The sequence below is a fragment of the Eleutherodactylus coqui genome, chromosome 2 (assembly GCF_035609145.1).
Source record: "Eleutherodactylus coqui strain aEleCoq1 chromosome 2, aEleCoq1.hap1, whole genome shotgun sequence".
NCBI classification, from domain to species: domain Eukaryota; kingdom Metazoa; phylum Chordata; class Amphibia; order Anura; family Eleutherodactylidae; genus Eleutherodactylus; species Eleutherodactylus coqui.
In genome coordinates this window covers 286,544,876-286,557,935 of record NC_089838.1, presented here as the reverse complement: position 1 = coordinate 286,557,935, position 13,060 = coordinate 286,544,876, and the positions used below count along the sequence as shown (strand labels likewise).

At 44.2% G+C, this 13,060-nt stretch overlaps 1 protein-coding gene across 1 annotated transcript in view; it reads left to right on the top strand.

The window, feature by feature from the left end:
* ELMOD3 (ELMO domain containing 3) overlaps positions 1-13,060 on the top strand; it is a 34,125-nt gene that overhangs the window by 10,785 nt on the left and 10,280 nt on the right. Inside the window, exons 6-12 of the mRNA XM_066593164.1 lie at positions 2,688-2,708; positions 3,958-4,049; positions 8,710-8,833; positions 9,569-9,691; positions 9,840-9,970; positions 10,071-10,147; positions 11,708-11,835. Coding sequence (XP_066449261.1) covers positions 2,688-2,708; positions 3,958-4,049; positions 8,710-8,833; positions 9,569-9,691; positions 9,840-9,970; positions 10,071-10,147; positions 11,708-11,835 — 696 coding nt within the window. The remainder of the gene's footprint in view (positions 1-2,687; positions 2,709-3,957; positions 4,050-8,709; positions 8,834-9,568; positions 9,692-9,839; positions 9,971-10,070; positions 10,148-11,707; positions 11,836-13,060) is intronic.

Sequence of the window (13,060 nt, the reverse complement as noted above, 5' to 3'; positions counted from 1 at the left end):
GCTCCTCTGTGCAGCAGAAGGCAACATTTGGCAGTCATGGGTAAACGCTTTGACTTGAGTGTGCGTGTTGACTGCAGGCAGATTGTTGGCGTCCGTGGCATGGTGCCAATATTTCTGAAACCTTTGCACTTGTTAGAGGTTCCTAAACTACGGTATCAAGAGTTGTACTAAGACTGGTTGAACTGTAGACAGACATCCGACAGAAGTTCACACAGCAGCAGGCCAAGTGTGGTTGATCCTAGAGGTGAGTATTGGTTAGCATGTCTGGCATTTTGGGAACGTTGCACAACCCAGTAATACAAAATCGGGGAAGTTAGACAAATTTCCACAATGATGACGCTGCTTATCTTGAGTCGACTGGAATTCAATAGCCGGGGACTGACAAGTATCCCTGATGACCTTGCAAGAGCTGAGGAAAGATGTCCATGGATCTTGGACACATTACAGAAGGTCATTTGGAGTGACGAGTCCTGTTTCCTGCTAAACCATATGGATGGCCTGTTCCGCATCTGGTGTAAGCAGCATGAAGCTGTGTCCATGGATGTACCATTGGGGTTCAGCAGGCCAGTCGTGGCAGTGTCATGGTCTGGGGAGTGTTTATCTGGCATGGTCTAGGACTGTTAGTCATCATACCACAATCCTTGAATAGGGAACACTACCGAAACCAGTTAGCTGACCATCTGCACCCATATCTTCAGGAAGTCTTCCCCGATCACAGTGCCATTTTTCAACTGGGCAACGCTCTGTGTCATCGATCTCGGATCAATAGGGAGTGGTTGGAGGAAGATGACCATTAATTCTTCACACTGCCTGGGCCCCTAGACTCGCTTGTCTCTATCCCCATTGAATATATCTGGGGTATGCTGGAAAGGTCCGTGAGATCTGCTTCCGCTTATTTGCAAAATGTACCCCAACTTCTGCAGCAGGCATGGATTGCATTGAGAAGTTCCTTGTGAAATCTGAATGCTGTGATTGCCCAGAAAGATGAACCAATCCGTTATTGAATAGGTGTTCCTAAAGCAGTGATCGTTCAGTGTATATAGCTAGCGAATACATTTTGTACCAGGTGCGAACCTGATTGTATAAATGGGAGAGATCTGCTTTGATTTTGTGAATAGCGGAGTGTGTCCTGCAGTAGTAAACCCTATACTGATCATAGGGGGTGGGATGCCAGTTCTGTGTGCATGTAAGGCTGGGGGAACACTAGCAGAACTGTGAGTTGCATCCTAGAGACTTGGGTTCAACTCGTATCAGACAGCATATGGACACATCTGTGTGCTGTCCAGTATACAAGAACACAGCATATTCACAGGCATGACCTATTTTTTTGGTCAATGAAATGGGCAGGAATAGACATGCCATGAGTTTTTTTTATGCAGACCATTTCTCCATGTGAAACATGTCTGTGTATAGCCTCTTAGGCTATAACAGGGCTGTCTACTGTCTGTGGAATTACGCAAACTAACATGTCTAACCAAAAAATCTGTATGCTGACGGTGGCAAAATTTCTGCCCCCCTGCAAAGAGCCGCCCTAGGCACTGGCCCTTCAGTTCCTAGTGGCTTATATGACCCTGTGGGTAATGTACATTTATTTTATTATTTCCTGTGGTATTAAGGGCATATAGTGTAGAGCGCATCCTGGATTTGTATTTGGAGGACTAGAGTGAAACAATTGGGCAGTATTCACCCTGTCATCATTTGCACTGGGCAAATGTATCTTGGATTTTCAGTATTTTCCATGGCTGAAATTAGATGTGTGTGTGAGCTCTATTGAGGTTTAATGGAACTAAAATGCAGCTTTTCAGCGTGAAATCCATATCTCCATGCACAAGGCTACAGAAGAGGGCGCCACTGGCTTTGGCAGCTTGGGTTGATCCCACAATTGGTGCCCAAACCTAAAGGCCCTTCTACATGAGCCAATAATCAGCCATTCCAATGTTTGTAAGAATATTCACTCCTGATCAGTGCCCTGTGTAGAATGGCAGTTATAAGTTGACAAATGAGTAAATGCTGGTTTGTTCACTAAAAATGATAGAACAGAATTTGTTTGCGGTAATCTTCCTGTGTGAACGGGATTTCCTGCTGACAATAACGCAAACTTGTATGGAGACGAACGACTGCTTTAATGATCGCTCATTCCCATATTTAGGGTGATTGTGCACTAAATGAGCACCGATCAACGTGCCGTTATTTTTCGTTCAAAAAGTATTTTATTCCGGATTTTCAATTTAGAAAACATACATTTAACCAAAATGAGCACAATCCAATGTAATATGGATTATTGTCAAATACTGTAAATAAACGTGCTTTCGCAACAAGTAATTGAGTATGTTCTCATTTTTCTCAACTCTCTTATGGCAGATCTTCGCTGCCCAAACATATTAACTCTTAAACCAAGACAAGGACAGGACTAACAAACAAATAAACATGCCGTTATTTTTAATTGGCACTCGTTACTAGGCAGAAATTCTTGAGGAACTTGAGGAAAGTCAGCTCCATGCCCTGCTTTACTAATTGACCGACATTTACAGTATTTTTGCACATTATTCACCTCCAATTTCACATCATTCTCTTGCATTGTGTTGTCATGTTTCCTCCTCCTACCTTACCTCTCCGACTACCTGCACCTTGTTAGGATTCTCTTCTGTTAGTGTAAACTTTAACTGTATCTTTGCTTTCTTTTATAGAGCTGTACTGCAAGAAATCAGGTATGTACAAACATCTGACTATAGACACTGGGTTTTTATCTTTTGTTGTCTGGTCCAGCTGATGTCAGGGTTACCCACTGACAGCTTAAAGGCTATGGACACCTTTGGGGGTGCATGTTTTTGTGTTTTTTTTTTTCAGTAGGGTTTAACCCCTTCACGCTTAATGACATACAGTTATTTAATGGAGGTTCGTATGGAGGCGGATCGGGGTTGATCCCACTTCATACACTGTGATATGCTGATCGGAGCTGTTAATCTTTAAATCCCTTTTAAAGTTCTGACAGCAGCATTTAAATGTCCCGATCGATTTTTCAGGGGTCCTGAGCGGCTCCCTGTGAAGAGGTCGCCTTGGCAGCCGAGGGCCTTCTAAAAAGCCACCAGGGTTGCCATTGCAGATTGCCTATCAAGCCATGCCTGTGGTGTGGCTTGATTGCCTGCTTGTCAGATTGCAGTATAAAGTAATACTATAGTATTACATCATACTTGCATCATCACAAGTTCATGTCCCTATAGGGACTTTAAAAAAAAAAAAAAAGGCAAACTCTGTTTAAAAAATTAATAATTATTTTAAAAATATAAGGTAATAAAAGTAAAAGAAACAAAACCTTTTGCCAAATTTAAAATACAACACTCTAAATATAAAAATCCAAAAAGGAAAACGGAAAAAAGTTATGGCTGTCAGAAGATGGCAGCAGAAAATATGTTTATTTTTTCCCAGGGATATTTTATATATTAAAAGTAGTACAGCAATTTAATTTAATTTAATCATACTGGCTCATAATATAAAGGCATTACATCATTTTTGCTGCATTCTGTACACTGTAGAAACAACCCCCCCCTCTCCCTAAGATGGCAGAATTTAGTTTTTTTTTCCATTGCACTCCTCTTAGACTTTTTTAAAAAGTTTTTCAGCACGTCATATGGCACATTACATGGTGCCATTGAAAAATACAACTCGTCCCGCAAAAAACAAGCCCTAAAACAGCTACGTCAATGGCTAAATAAAAGATTTTTTTAAATGGGGGGGGGGGGGGGGGCTGCGTCCTTAAGCGGTTAGGGTATACCTAAGTTTTCAACAAATTTTCTAAAATACACCTGGTTCTTACATTAGATTATTACTTTAGTATGTTCGTTTATTCCAGCCTTTCCCCAAACTTCCCTTGCAGATTTTTATAAATATCCTTATTTTTTTTTTATACCTTCTTTCATTGATACTGAGACATTCCTTTTCTCCTTTGTTTATATACAGGGCTTCTTGGGGTGCTTCCTGGACAGACGCCTTTGATATCCTTCAATGAAGCACTACAATACTTCCAGACAGCAGACCTGTCAGAATATATGGTATGAAGACTACTAATATACACAAAAGCAAATCACAAGTGTGCACATCTGAATGGAAAAATGTTGTAATATTTAAGCGTCCAAGAATTTTCAAAAAGTTTTAAGCAGCAGCCCATGTCTTCATGGGCTGCTGCTTTGCTGCTATTTACACCCAGTTTCAGTTCTAACAATTCAGTTTTCCATGTAGGTTTTCCTATTTTTTTTTTTTCTGCTGCTCTGCTGCTTGCAATCTACTTAAGCAGTACTGTACTGGTCAGTAGTTGCTGTCCCACATCTTCCATGCTGTCTTGCAAAGTTCTTCTTTAATTGCAAGGCAGCGTGTGAATGTTCACCGCTCTGTTGTAAGTAGTTACTAGCAGTGTCCCCATGCCCTTGTTACTAGAGAAGCCAAATGCCTTATGACAGGCATGGGTTGAAAAGCTGCTGCAAGGGAGACCCCCAGTGGCAGCCACTTCAAACATGATTTTCCGGGGTAAAACAACAAGATTTTTGTACTTCCCATAAAATCTCTTTCTCATCTCGTTCATTGGAGGACGCAACCTAGGACCATTGGTATAGCTACTGTCACTAGGAGGCTGACGCTAAGCAAAAAAAAAAGTGTCGGCTCCCCCTACCAGCTATACTCCTCCTGCAGACACCAAGCTAGCCAGTTTGTATGCAAACAGTAGGAGCAACAAGCAGGATAAAAACGGGTTAAACAGTTAGAGAAAACCTTAAACAATGTAACAGAGCTCAGAACCATGTGCAACTTCATGGAGAATGCTCCAGCAAGGATGAGAACATGGTAAAAACATGACCAACCTTTAACAATGCTTTTGGTAAGTGCTGTGTTCTCCTATGAATGAAACTAGAAAGATTTAACTGTAAGTACAAAAATCTTATTTTATCATCCGCTGGATTAGGGGGCACAGCCTGGGACCATGGGACATTCCAGATCAGTCCTTTGAAAGGTGGAAAGAGTAAGGCCTCATGTCCATGGGCAGGTCGGATTCCGCATGTGGGATCCTGCAGTGGAATCACCCTGCCCGCGGCCGAGGATAGTATTTTACCTGTGCGGGTCTTATGTGTCCTGACTGGATCTTCTTTCTTCCTTATGGCGAATACTCCTGCTTTCCCGTGGGCCGCGGATCGGACAGCTTCCATTTACTTCAATGGAAGCCATCTATGCAGGATCCGCGGTGAAATAGAGCATGCTGGGATTTGTTTTACAGACCAAAAGGTCTGCAAATCAAATCCGCATGCTTTAATGTATTTGCGGATGACCTATGTATCACTATGTTAAAATCGGGAAGAGGAGGACTTGCTAACCACAGGTCTCAAGGCCACTGCTTCAACTGTCACTCTGGTAAATCATAGACAAACTGGGGTGGTGGAGGTTCTCTAAGATGGAGTGTCATCAAGCAGCTCAATGAGTCTGCATAAAACGAGAGACAAGGCCAGTCTGGTGCAATGAGAATCATAGGCAAACTCTCCATCTTGACCTTCTTGAGAAGTCAAGATTTGAGAGAAAAAGGAGGGAAGATGTACAGGAACTGGAATTCGGCCCAAGAAAATACTAAAGCGTCGAGTATACTGCTCGAGCCTGAGGGTCTTGAGATTTGGACACGTAGATTGGAAGTTTGTGGTTCAATCTTGCTGCCAAGGATCTAGAGCTCGAGAAACACGTTAGGATGCAACTCCAATTCTCCCTGGTCGACTGGTTTCTGCTCAGGAAGTCCGTTATCCAATTGTCCACCCCTGGTATGTGAACCACCGAGAGCGCTGGAAGGTGATCTTTGACCCATTTCAGGATCTTCACTGCTTCTGCCATGACCGTGCGGGTCCTTTCCTGTTGATTTTATGTACGAGACGGCCATTGTGTTGTCCATTTTGACTCGGTTGGGAGGGCCAGTTACCTGGGAGGCGAAGAGCTGCAGTGACAGAAGAATGGCCTGAAGTTCTAAGACGTTTATCAGAAGTGTGAACTCCTGTGCTGTTATTTCTGCAGCGTAACTCCCCAGCCGAGTAGATTGGTGTCCGTTGTGAGAACCTGCCAGTGCAGCATTAGAAAGGAGCAGCCCAGAATGATCTGTACGGATTTCACCAGAGAAGATTGTATTGAAACTATTAAGGTAGTCGGATTCTCTGATCAAGAGTGTTCGTTGATTTGTCCCACCGGAGATACTGTGTGTAAAACTGCCCCAATGATACGGTCTCAAAAGATGAGACCATTAGCCCCCAAAACTTAAAGGGGTTGTCTCGCGGGAGCAAGTGGGGTTATACACGTCTGTATGGCCATATTAATGCACTTTGTAATATACCGTATATACCGGCGTATAAGGCGACGGGGCGTATAAGACGACCCCCCAACTGTCACCTTATACGCCGGTATACAGTGGAGAAAAAAAAAAAAATTATTACTCACCTCCCACGGCGTTCTGTCGCGCTCCGGCAGGATGTCGCTCGCTCCGGCAGGATGTCGCTCGCTCCGGCAGGCTGTCGCTCGCTCCTCGTCCCCGCCGCAGCATAGCTTTCTGAATGCGGGGCTTGAAATCCCCGCTTCCAGAAAGCTAGTACACACACCGGCAGCCATGACATCATTGAATGGCTGTGATTGGCTAAAGCGCACGTGGCTTCAGCCAATCACACTATTCAATGACATCATTGAATGGGTGTGATTGCTAACACGTGCGCCTTCAGCCAATCACAGCCATTCAATGCTGTCATGGCTGCCGGCGTGTGTACTAGCTTTCTGGAAGCGGGGATTTCAAGCCCCGCATTCAGAAAGCTATGCTGCGGCGGGGACGAGGAGCGAGCGACATCCTGCCGGAGCACGACAGAACGCCGTGGGAGGTGAGTAATAAATTATTTTTTTTTACACTTTTTTTTTTTTATGTATTACCGGCGCATAAGACGACCCCCGACTGCAGAGCAGATTTTTCGGGGTTCAAAAGTCGTCTTATACGCCGGTATATACGGTACATCGTGCATTAAATATGAGCCATACAGAAGTTATACACTTACCTGCTCCGTTGCTGGCGTCCTCGTCTCCATGGTGCCGTCTAACGCTGTCTTCTTCCTTTAGACGCGCTTGCGCTGTGCGGTCTTCTGCTGTGTTCAATGGAGCCGCTCCGGCGTGCTCGCGCCACCGAGGTCTTCTGCGCATGCGCAGACCAGCTCTCCGGCGCGAGCACGCCGGAGCGGCTCCATTGAACACAGCAGAAGACCGCACAGCGCAAGCGCGTCTAAAGGAAGGAGAAGACAGCGTTAGACGGCACCATGGAGACGAGGACACCAGCAACGGAGCAGGTAAGTGAATAACTTCTGTATGGCTCATAATTAATGCACGATGTACATTACAAAGTGCATTAATATGGCCATACAGAAGTGTATAGACCCACTTGCCGCCGCGAGACAACCCCTTTAAATGCACTAGCGAATGGTCACTGGAGACTGTCTGCAGTGAACGCACCTTCGACTCAGGGGAATGCACTTTCGGTGGCAGGAGCAGAGCTCAGGCTCGAGTCGTGTTGAATGACAGATCAAATGTTAAGAGACTCGTCGTCGATAATCCACCCAAACTGGGACAAAGTGTCCACAGTTATGTGGAGACTACAGAAAGTCTGACCAAGTTGGATCTTTTACCAAAATGTTGTTGAGGTAGGAAATGGGCACTATACCCTTGGAGTGGAGGAAAGCTGTCACAGATGCCAGAACCTTTGTGAAAATCCAAGGGGTTGTGGCCAACCTGAAGTGTAGAACCGCAAACTCGTAGTAAGCTGGGTGAATGGCAAAGTGGAGGAATTGTTGGTGCGCTCGACATATTGGGAAATGAAGATAAGCGTCCTTGATGTCTATGGAAGACAGGAATTCCTCTGTTCCATGGATGCTTTTACTGACCTCAACAACTCCATGCGGAAGTGATGGTCTTCAACAAAGTGATTCAATTTCTTAAGGTCCAGAAGGGGTCTGATAGTACTATTCTGTTTGGCCACCACAAACAAGTTGAGGTAAAAGCTATTGATGCATTCTGAGGGAGGAACAGGAACTATTACTCCCTGAGACACTGAAAGTAAAGAAGCGATCTGCGGGATAAGCTGAAAATTCTATGGTGTAGGCCAACGAGATAACCTCCCGAACCCAGGTGTCGGAGACATGAGCGATCCAGTCCTCCCTGAACAGGAAAAATCATCACTGTGGCTGGCGGGTCAGGGTCAAACTAACATTGGCCGAGCCTTTTTGTCCTCTGAGGGTCGGGTTGTCAACAGAGAGGCTTAAATCCAGTTTGTTCACCTTCCTTGGTGGAGTAAACAGTGAGCGTTTAATGTCAGCCCTGAAGTTTCCTAATCAGGAAGGAAGAGATCTGCCTCCTACGGACACTAAGATAAAACTAGCTAGCTTATTGCCTGCAGGAGGAGTATACAGCTGGTAGGAGGAGATATTACTTTTTTTTTTTTTTTTCTTGCTTAGTGCCCACCTCCTACTGACAGTAGCTATACCCACTGTCCAAGCTGTGTCCCCAAATGACACGGACGAGAAAGAAAAATGTAATGTAAGCATATTAGAAGATTGATGATACACACATAGGCAGTTAGATGGGCAAAAGTTCTATAAAGACTGAAAGCAGCAGCCGTTTCTTCCTTCCACTTGTATAAGTTATTCTTCATCTTTATATTTACAGAAAAAGATTCAGCCCAATGTAAGGCGCTCAGGGTTGTCTGCCGTCACTCACCTACTGTTCGGGCCTCCTCGGCTCATAAGAGATCTGCATGCAGAGAGGGACTTGGTGCTGACCATAGCACAATGTAAGTATACCTATCGGGGTTCATAAGGCAACTGATTAACCCCCTTCCTTCTGCCTTAGGGCGTATATGTATGACCTAGATGGGAAGAGATATAATTATATCATGTGGATGGTGCGGACTCAGGAGCTGAGCCTTCACCATCTGCAGGAGGAGCCGTCTTTGACTGACAGCCGGACTCTTGCTGCAACGACAGCGGTCAGCAAGAACACTGATCGCTGCTGTTAACACCTTACATGTTGGGATCAATGTTGATCGCGGCATGTATGGAGTTAACAGAGGGAGGGTGCTCACTTTATGACATCATCAGCCTTCCACCATGAAAGGCAGAGGGCCGTTGGATAGCCATGGCAACCGGAGATCTAACGGTGGCTTCCAGATCCGTCATTGCAAGTGTTGGCAAAGAAATCACATAATATACTGCAGTACAGAAGTACAGCAGTGTATTATCCGAGTGAGCGGAAGCACAGGAGCAATAGTCTTTGCCTATGCGCTTGACAGTTGTCCCATGTAGAGGTACCTTTGACAGTATGTCGTTCTGTGTAAACTGGAAATATGCTACCGACAATAATGAAAGAGTATGAGAGCCAAACTGTATTGATCTTCATTCCCCGTACATCAGCCTCTTTACGCGAATGCTGATCGGCACTCGTCGTCTTACTGAAATTGAGCCATGGACAGTAAAATCACATTATTTCTGCTGTGATCCTATATACACTATCTATTCTATGTATTTAGGTCCACTTGATAATGGTCAACAAGTTCATGTTCGAGTTCTGCAGACCATATACAAGAAGCTGACTGGTGCCAGGTTTGACTGTCCCTTATTTGGATTACACTGGGAGCAACTTGGATTTCAAGGTAAGCTAAAGCGCCCCTCCGGTCCTGGAGAAACAACAATGGCTGCACCACTGCTCTGATGCCCACGGTGTATTGTATCTCATTTCTGTCTATATTGCCACACTGATTGTTAGTCTATTTGTGAGGTGCCCACTCTCTTGCCCTGCAGGTCTGGATCCTGGCACTGACCTGAGAGCGGCCGGCCTGCTTGGTCTCATGCACCTGCTGCACATGGTGATGGATCCCCAGATACTGCCTTTAGCCCACGATATTTTCCGCCTGTCGCAGCACCACACACAGGTCCGTATAAGCTACCATAAATATATATGCGGTATCGTTGGCTCTATAACCCTCACTTGTCGTACTGTCACATATTACAATGCTGTCAACTCTCTTCCAGAATTTCCCGTTTTGTCTTATGTCCCTTAACATCACAAGAATCTGCATCCAGGTTCTGAGAGAGGAGCGAGTCAGCCGGTGAGTAGCATTTATCATTGTAGCAGAGCTGAGTTTGTTTTTTGCTGTAACTCATGGAGATGGATGTGTTTTATGTAGGATTGCATAGATCCTTTTTTTAATTCTCTTAACCCCTTCAGGACGAGTGTTTTGGTCCAAAAGGACCAGACACTTTTTGGGGGGGATTTTACAGCCCTTTTTTTATTTTTCCTCAGCTACCAAGATTATTTTTGGAGCGTTTTTTTTTTTTTTTGCCCATAAGATATAGGCCTATTTTTTCAGGGTTTTTAAAGGGTTAAAAGCTTTAAAAAAAAACCCAAACAACTTTTATAATTGGTATTATTTAAAATTAGTATATTTACGCTAAAATAAAGCACAGGAACGGGTTCCTCGTTTTGTTTTGATATATAATTTTGTATAGTCTCGGATTGCAGGGCACATATGTCAACAGTTTTGGTTGGCGTCGATGGTGGGCTGTTTTCCTTTTTTATATATTTTTATTTTATTCTGTAATCATTTTTTTCCCATTTGTTTTTGTAACTTTTTTTTTTTACATCTATGTTCCCCATGATGTTACACAAGACCTCTGGATGACATTGTCCTGTTTTTTTTTTTTTGTTTTTTTTTTTTTCTTCCTAATTTCCTACTTTTTCACTGTAGCTGGGGCACCCATTGGAGCCCCAGTTACAGAGGAAAACCTCCCCTTGTAGTAACATTAGTCACTGGCAGCTCTGCTGTGGCAGGGGGCACCCAGCAGTCATTAAACACTATGTAGCTTGCAAGAGAGATGGCTACATAGTGGCTGCTGCCTCTTCCTTCGGATCCTTGGCTGTTACTGTTACTGCACTGCAGAAGGAGGGGCTTTAATCCCACGACATATTTTTTGCTATCGGCCGGGATTAAAGCACAGGACCAAGCGCCACAAATTCACGGTGCTTGGACCTTAATGGAATAAAGGGGCACTCTCATTTTAGATATATAAGGCATGTCAACAAGATATGCTATAAATGTCTGATGTATGCAACCTCATGCACCCAAACCTATCTGATTCCAGAATGGGGGTCCTCTAACCGTTCCTCTTCCTCCCTGTTTAGGTGGACACTGTAAATGGAGAGGTAGCTGGAATTACAGAAATGGCCCACTTCGGTGTGCTATACAGTGAGCACATCTGTTTCTGTAATCCCAGCCCCTATTTCGTTCATAGTGGCTGCCTCAACAGGTGTGACAGGTAGGTGTGGGTCCAAAAGGTAGAACAAGCATCTATATGATCTTTATGGCATATTCTGTGGCTATGCCTTAAATATCTAAGATATTGAACTTCAGCTCTGCTACATCTTTTTATATGACTTGCTGTACTTTGATCATTATGCAGGGGATAAGATGTTTTCTGGTTTCAGAAGCCATAAGCGGTCAGTTGTGATAATGTCATGATGCTGATTAAGTAGTGATGCCATGACAGTTGTGGTGAGAAGCATTGCTTCATGCAGTAGACCCTTGGTCTGATATATAGTTTGTTCTAGTCTACATCTGAGACCTTATCATTCTCCTTTGAATGTGTATATTCCCCTCCTATACTTACAGGGAATGTAACCGCAGACAACAGGTGTTTGCTGTACTCAATGACCTGTATGTGGCCATGTACTACCACCTCTATCACGTGTGGAAGACGCAGAACAAAACAATCAGCGATTCTGGCTTTATCCTGAAAGGTGGGTGCAGGACTTCACCTCTTTTATACGTCACTCTGTATATGTTCATGTCTTCCGATATAAGATATGTAATCGGCAGCACATACCTAGCACCTCAATCCAGGGAAGTGGCTAGATGTAAGCCCAAAATAAAGGATCCTGGCCCTGAATCCAACTACATGTCCAATACAAAAAAGGTCATGGGCAGCATAAGTAGTGCATAACTTGACATCAATTATGATGCATCTTTTATTCCCCCAACAACAAACAGCGAAGTTTCGACCTTCTGCAAAAGGTATTTCTTAAGCTGAAAAAAGTCGAAACGTCGCTGTTTGTTGTTGGGGGAGTAAAAGATGCATCATAATTGATGTCCGGTTTTGCACTACTTATGCTGCCCATGACCTTTTTTGTACCAAATGGATGTCTCGGCATTTCTCCTCATTTGTTTTCTGCCAACCCAACACGTGAAATGCAAATAGATCTCCGGTCTCCTAAATCCATATTTCTCCTTGTAAATCCATATGTGCCAGGGAGTTCTATGATTCATTCCAGTTGCAGATTTCTAGTGATGAACAGCACGGACTGTCCTGGGGACGCTGCTGTACTACACGTGCCCTCAGCCTGCATGCTTCTTTAATTATGATGCCATGTATATTCATGATTAAAGTAAAAAAAAAAAGGGATTCCTGCCCCCAGAAATGGCACCACTCCATAAAGATGTTTCTGTGGTTGGATTTGAACCCAAGACTCTAGCGCTGCTTATAATAGTTCGCTATTGTTATTCGTAACGTAAATCAAAAAACTTGTAGCGGCGCAAGCTTCTAATATAGACAATTTTGAGACAAAATTGAAAAGTTTGACTTGTCTTTTATTGACAAAACCCAGCAAAATGTGTTTAGGGGTAGATAGCCCCTTCCTCAGCCTAGCTGGTGGTGGCACATTAATTGTTACATGAAACCATTATCAAGGTGAGGGAAGACAATTGCAGAAAGGAAAAAAGAAAATGAAAAACAAAAGGGTAATGACTAGAGATGAGCGAGTATACTCGCTAAGGCACATTACTCGAGCGAGTAGTGCCTTAGCCGAGTATCTCCCCGCTTGTCTCTAAAGATTCGGGGGGCGGGGAGAGCGGGGAGGAACGGAGGGGAGATCTCGCTCTCCCTCTTTCTCCCCCCCCACCCACACTCCCCCTTGCTCCCCGCCGCAACTCACCTGTCACCGGCGCCGGCCCCCAAATCTTTAGAGA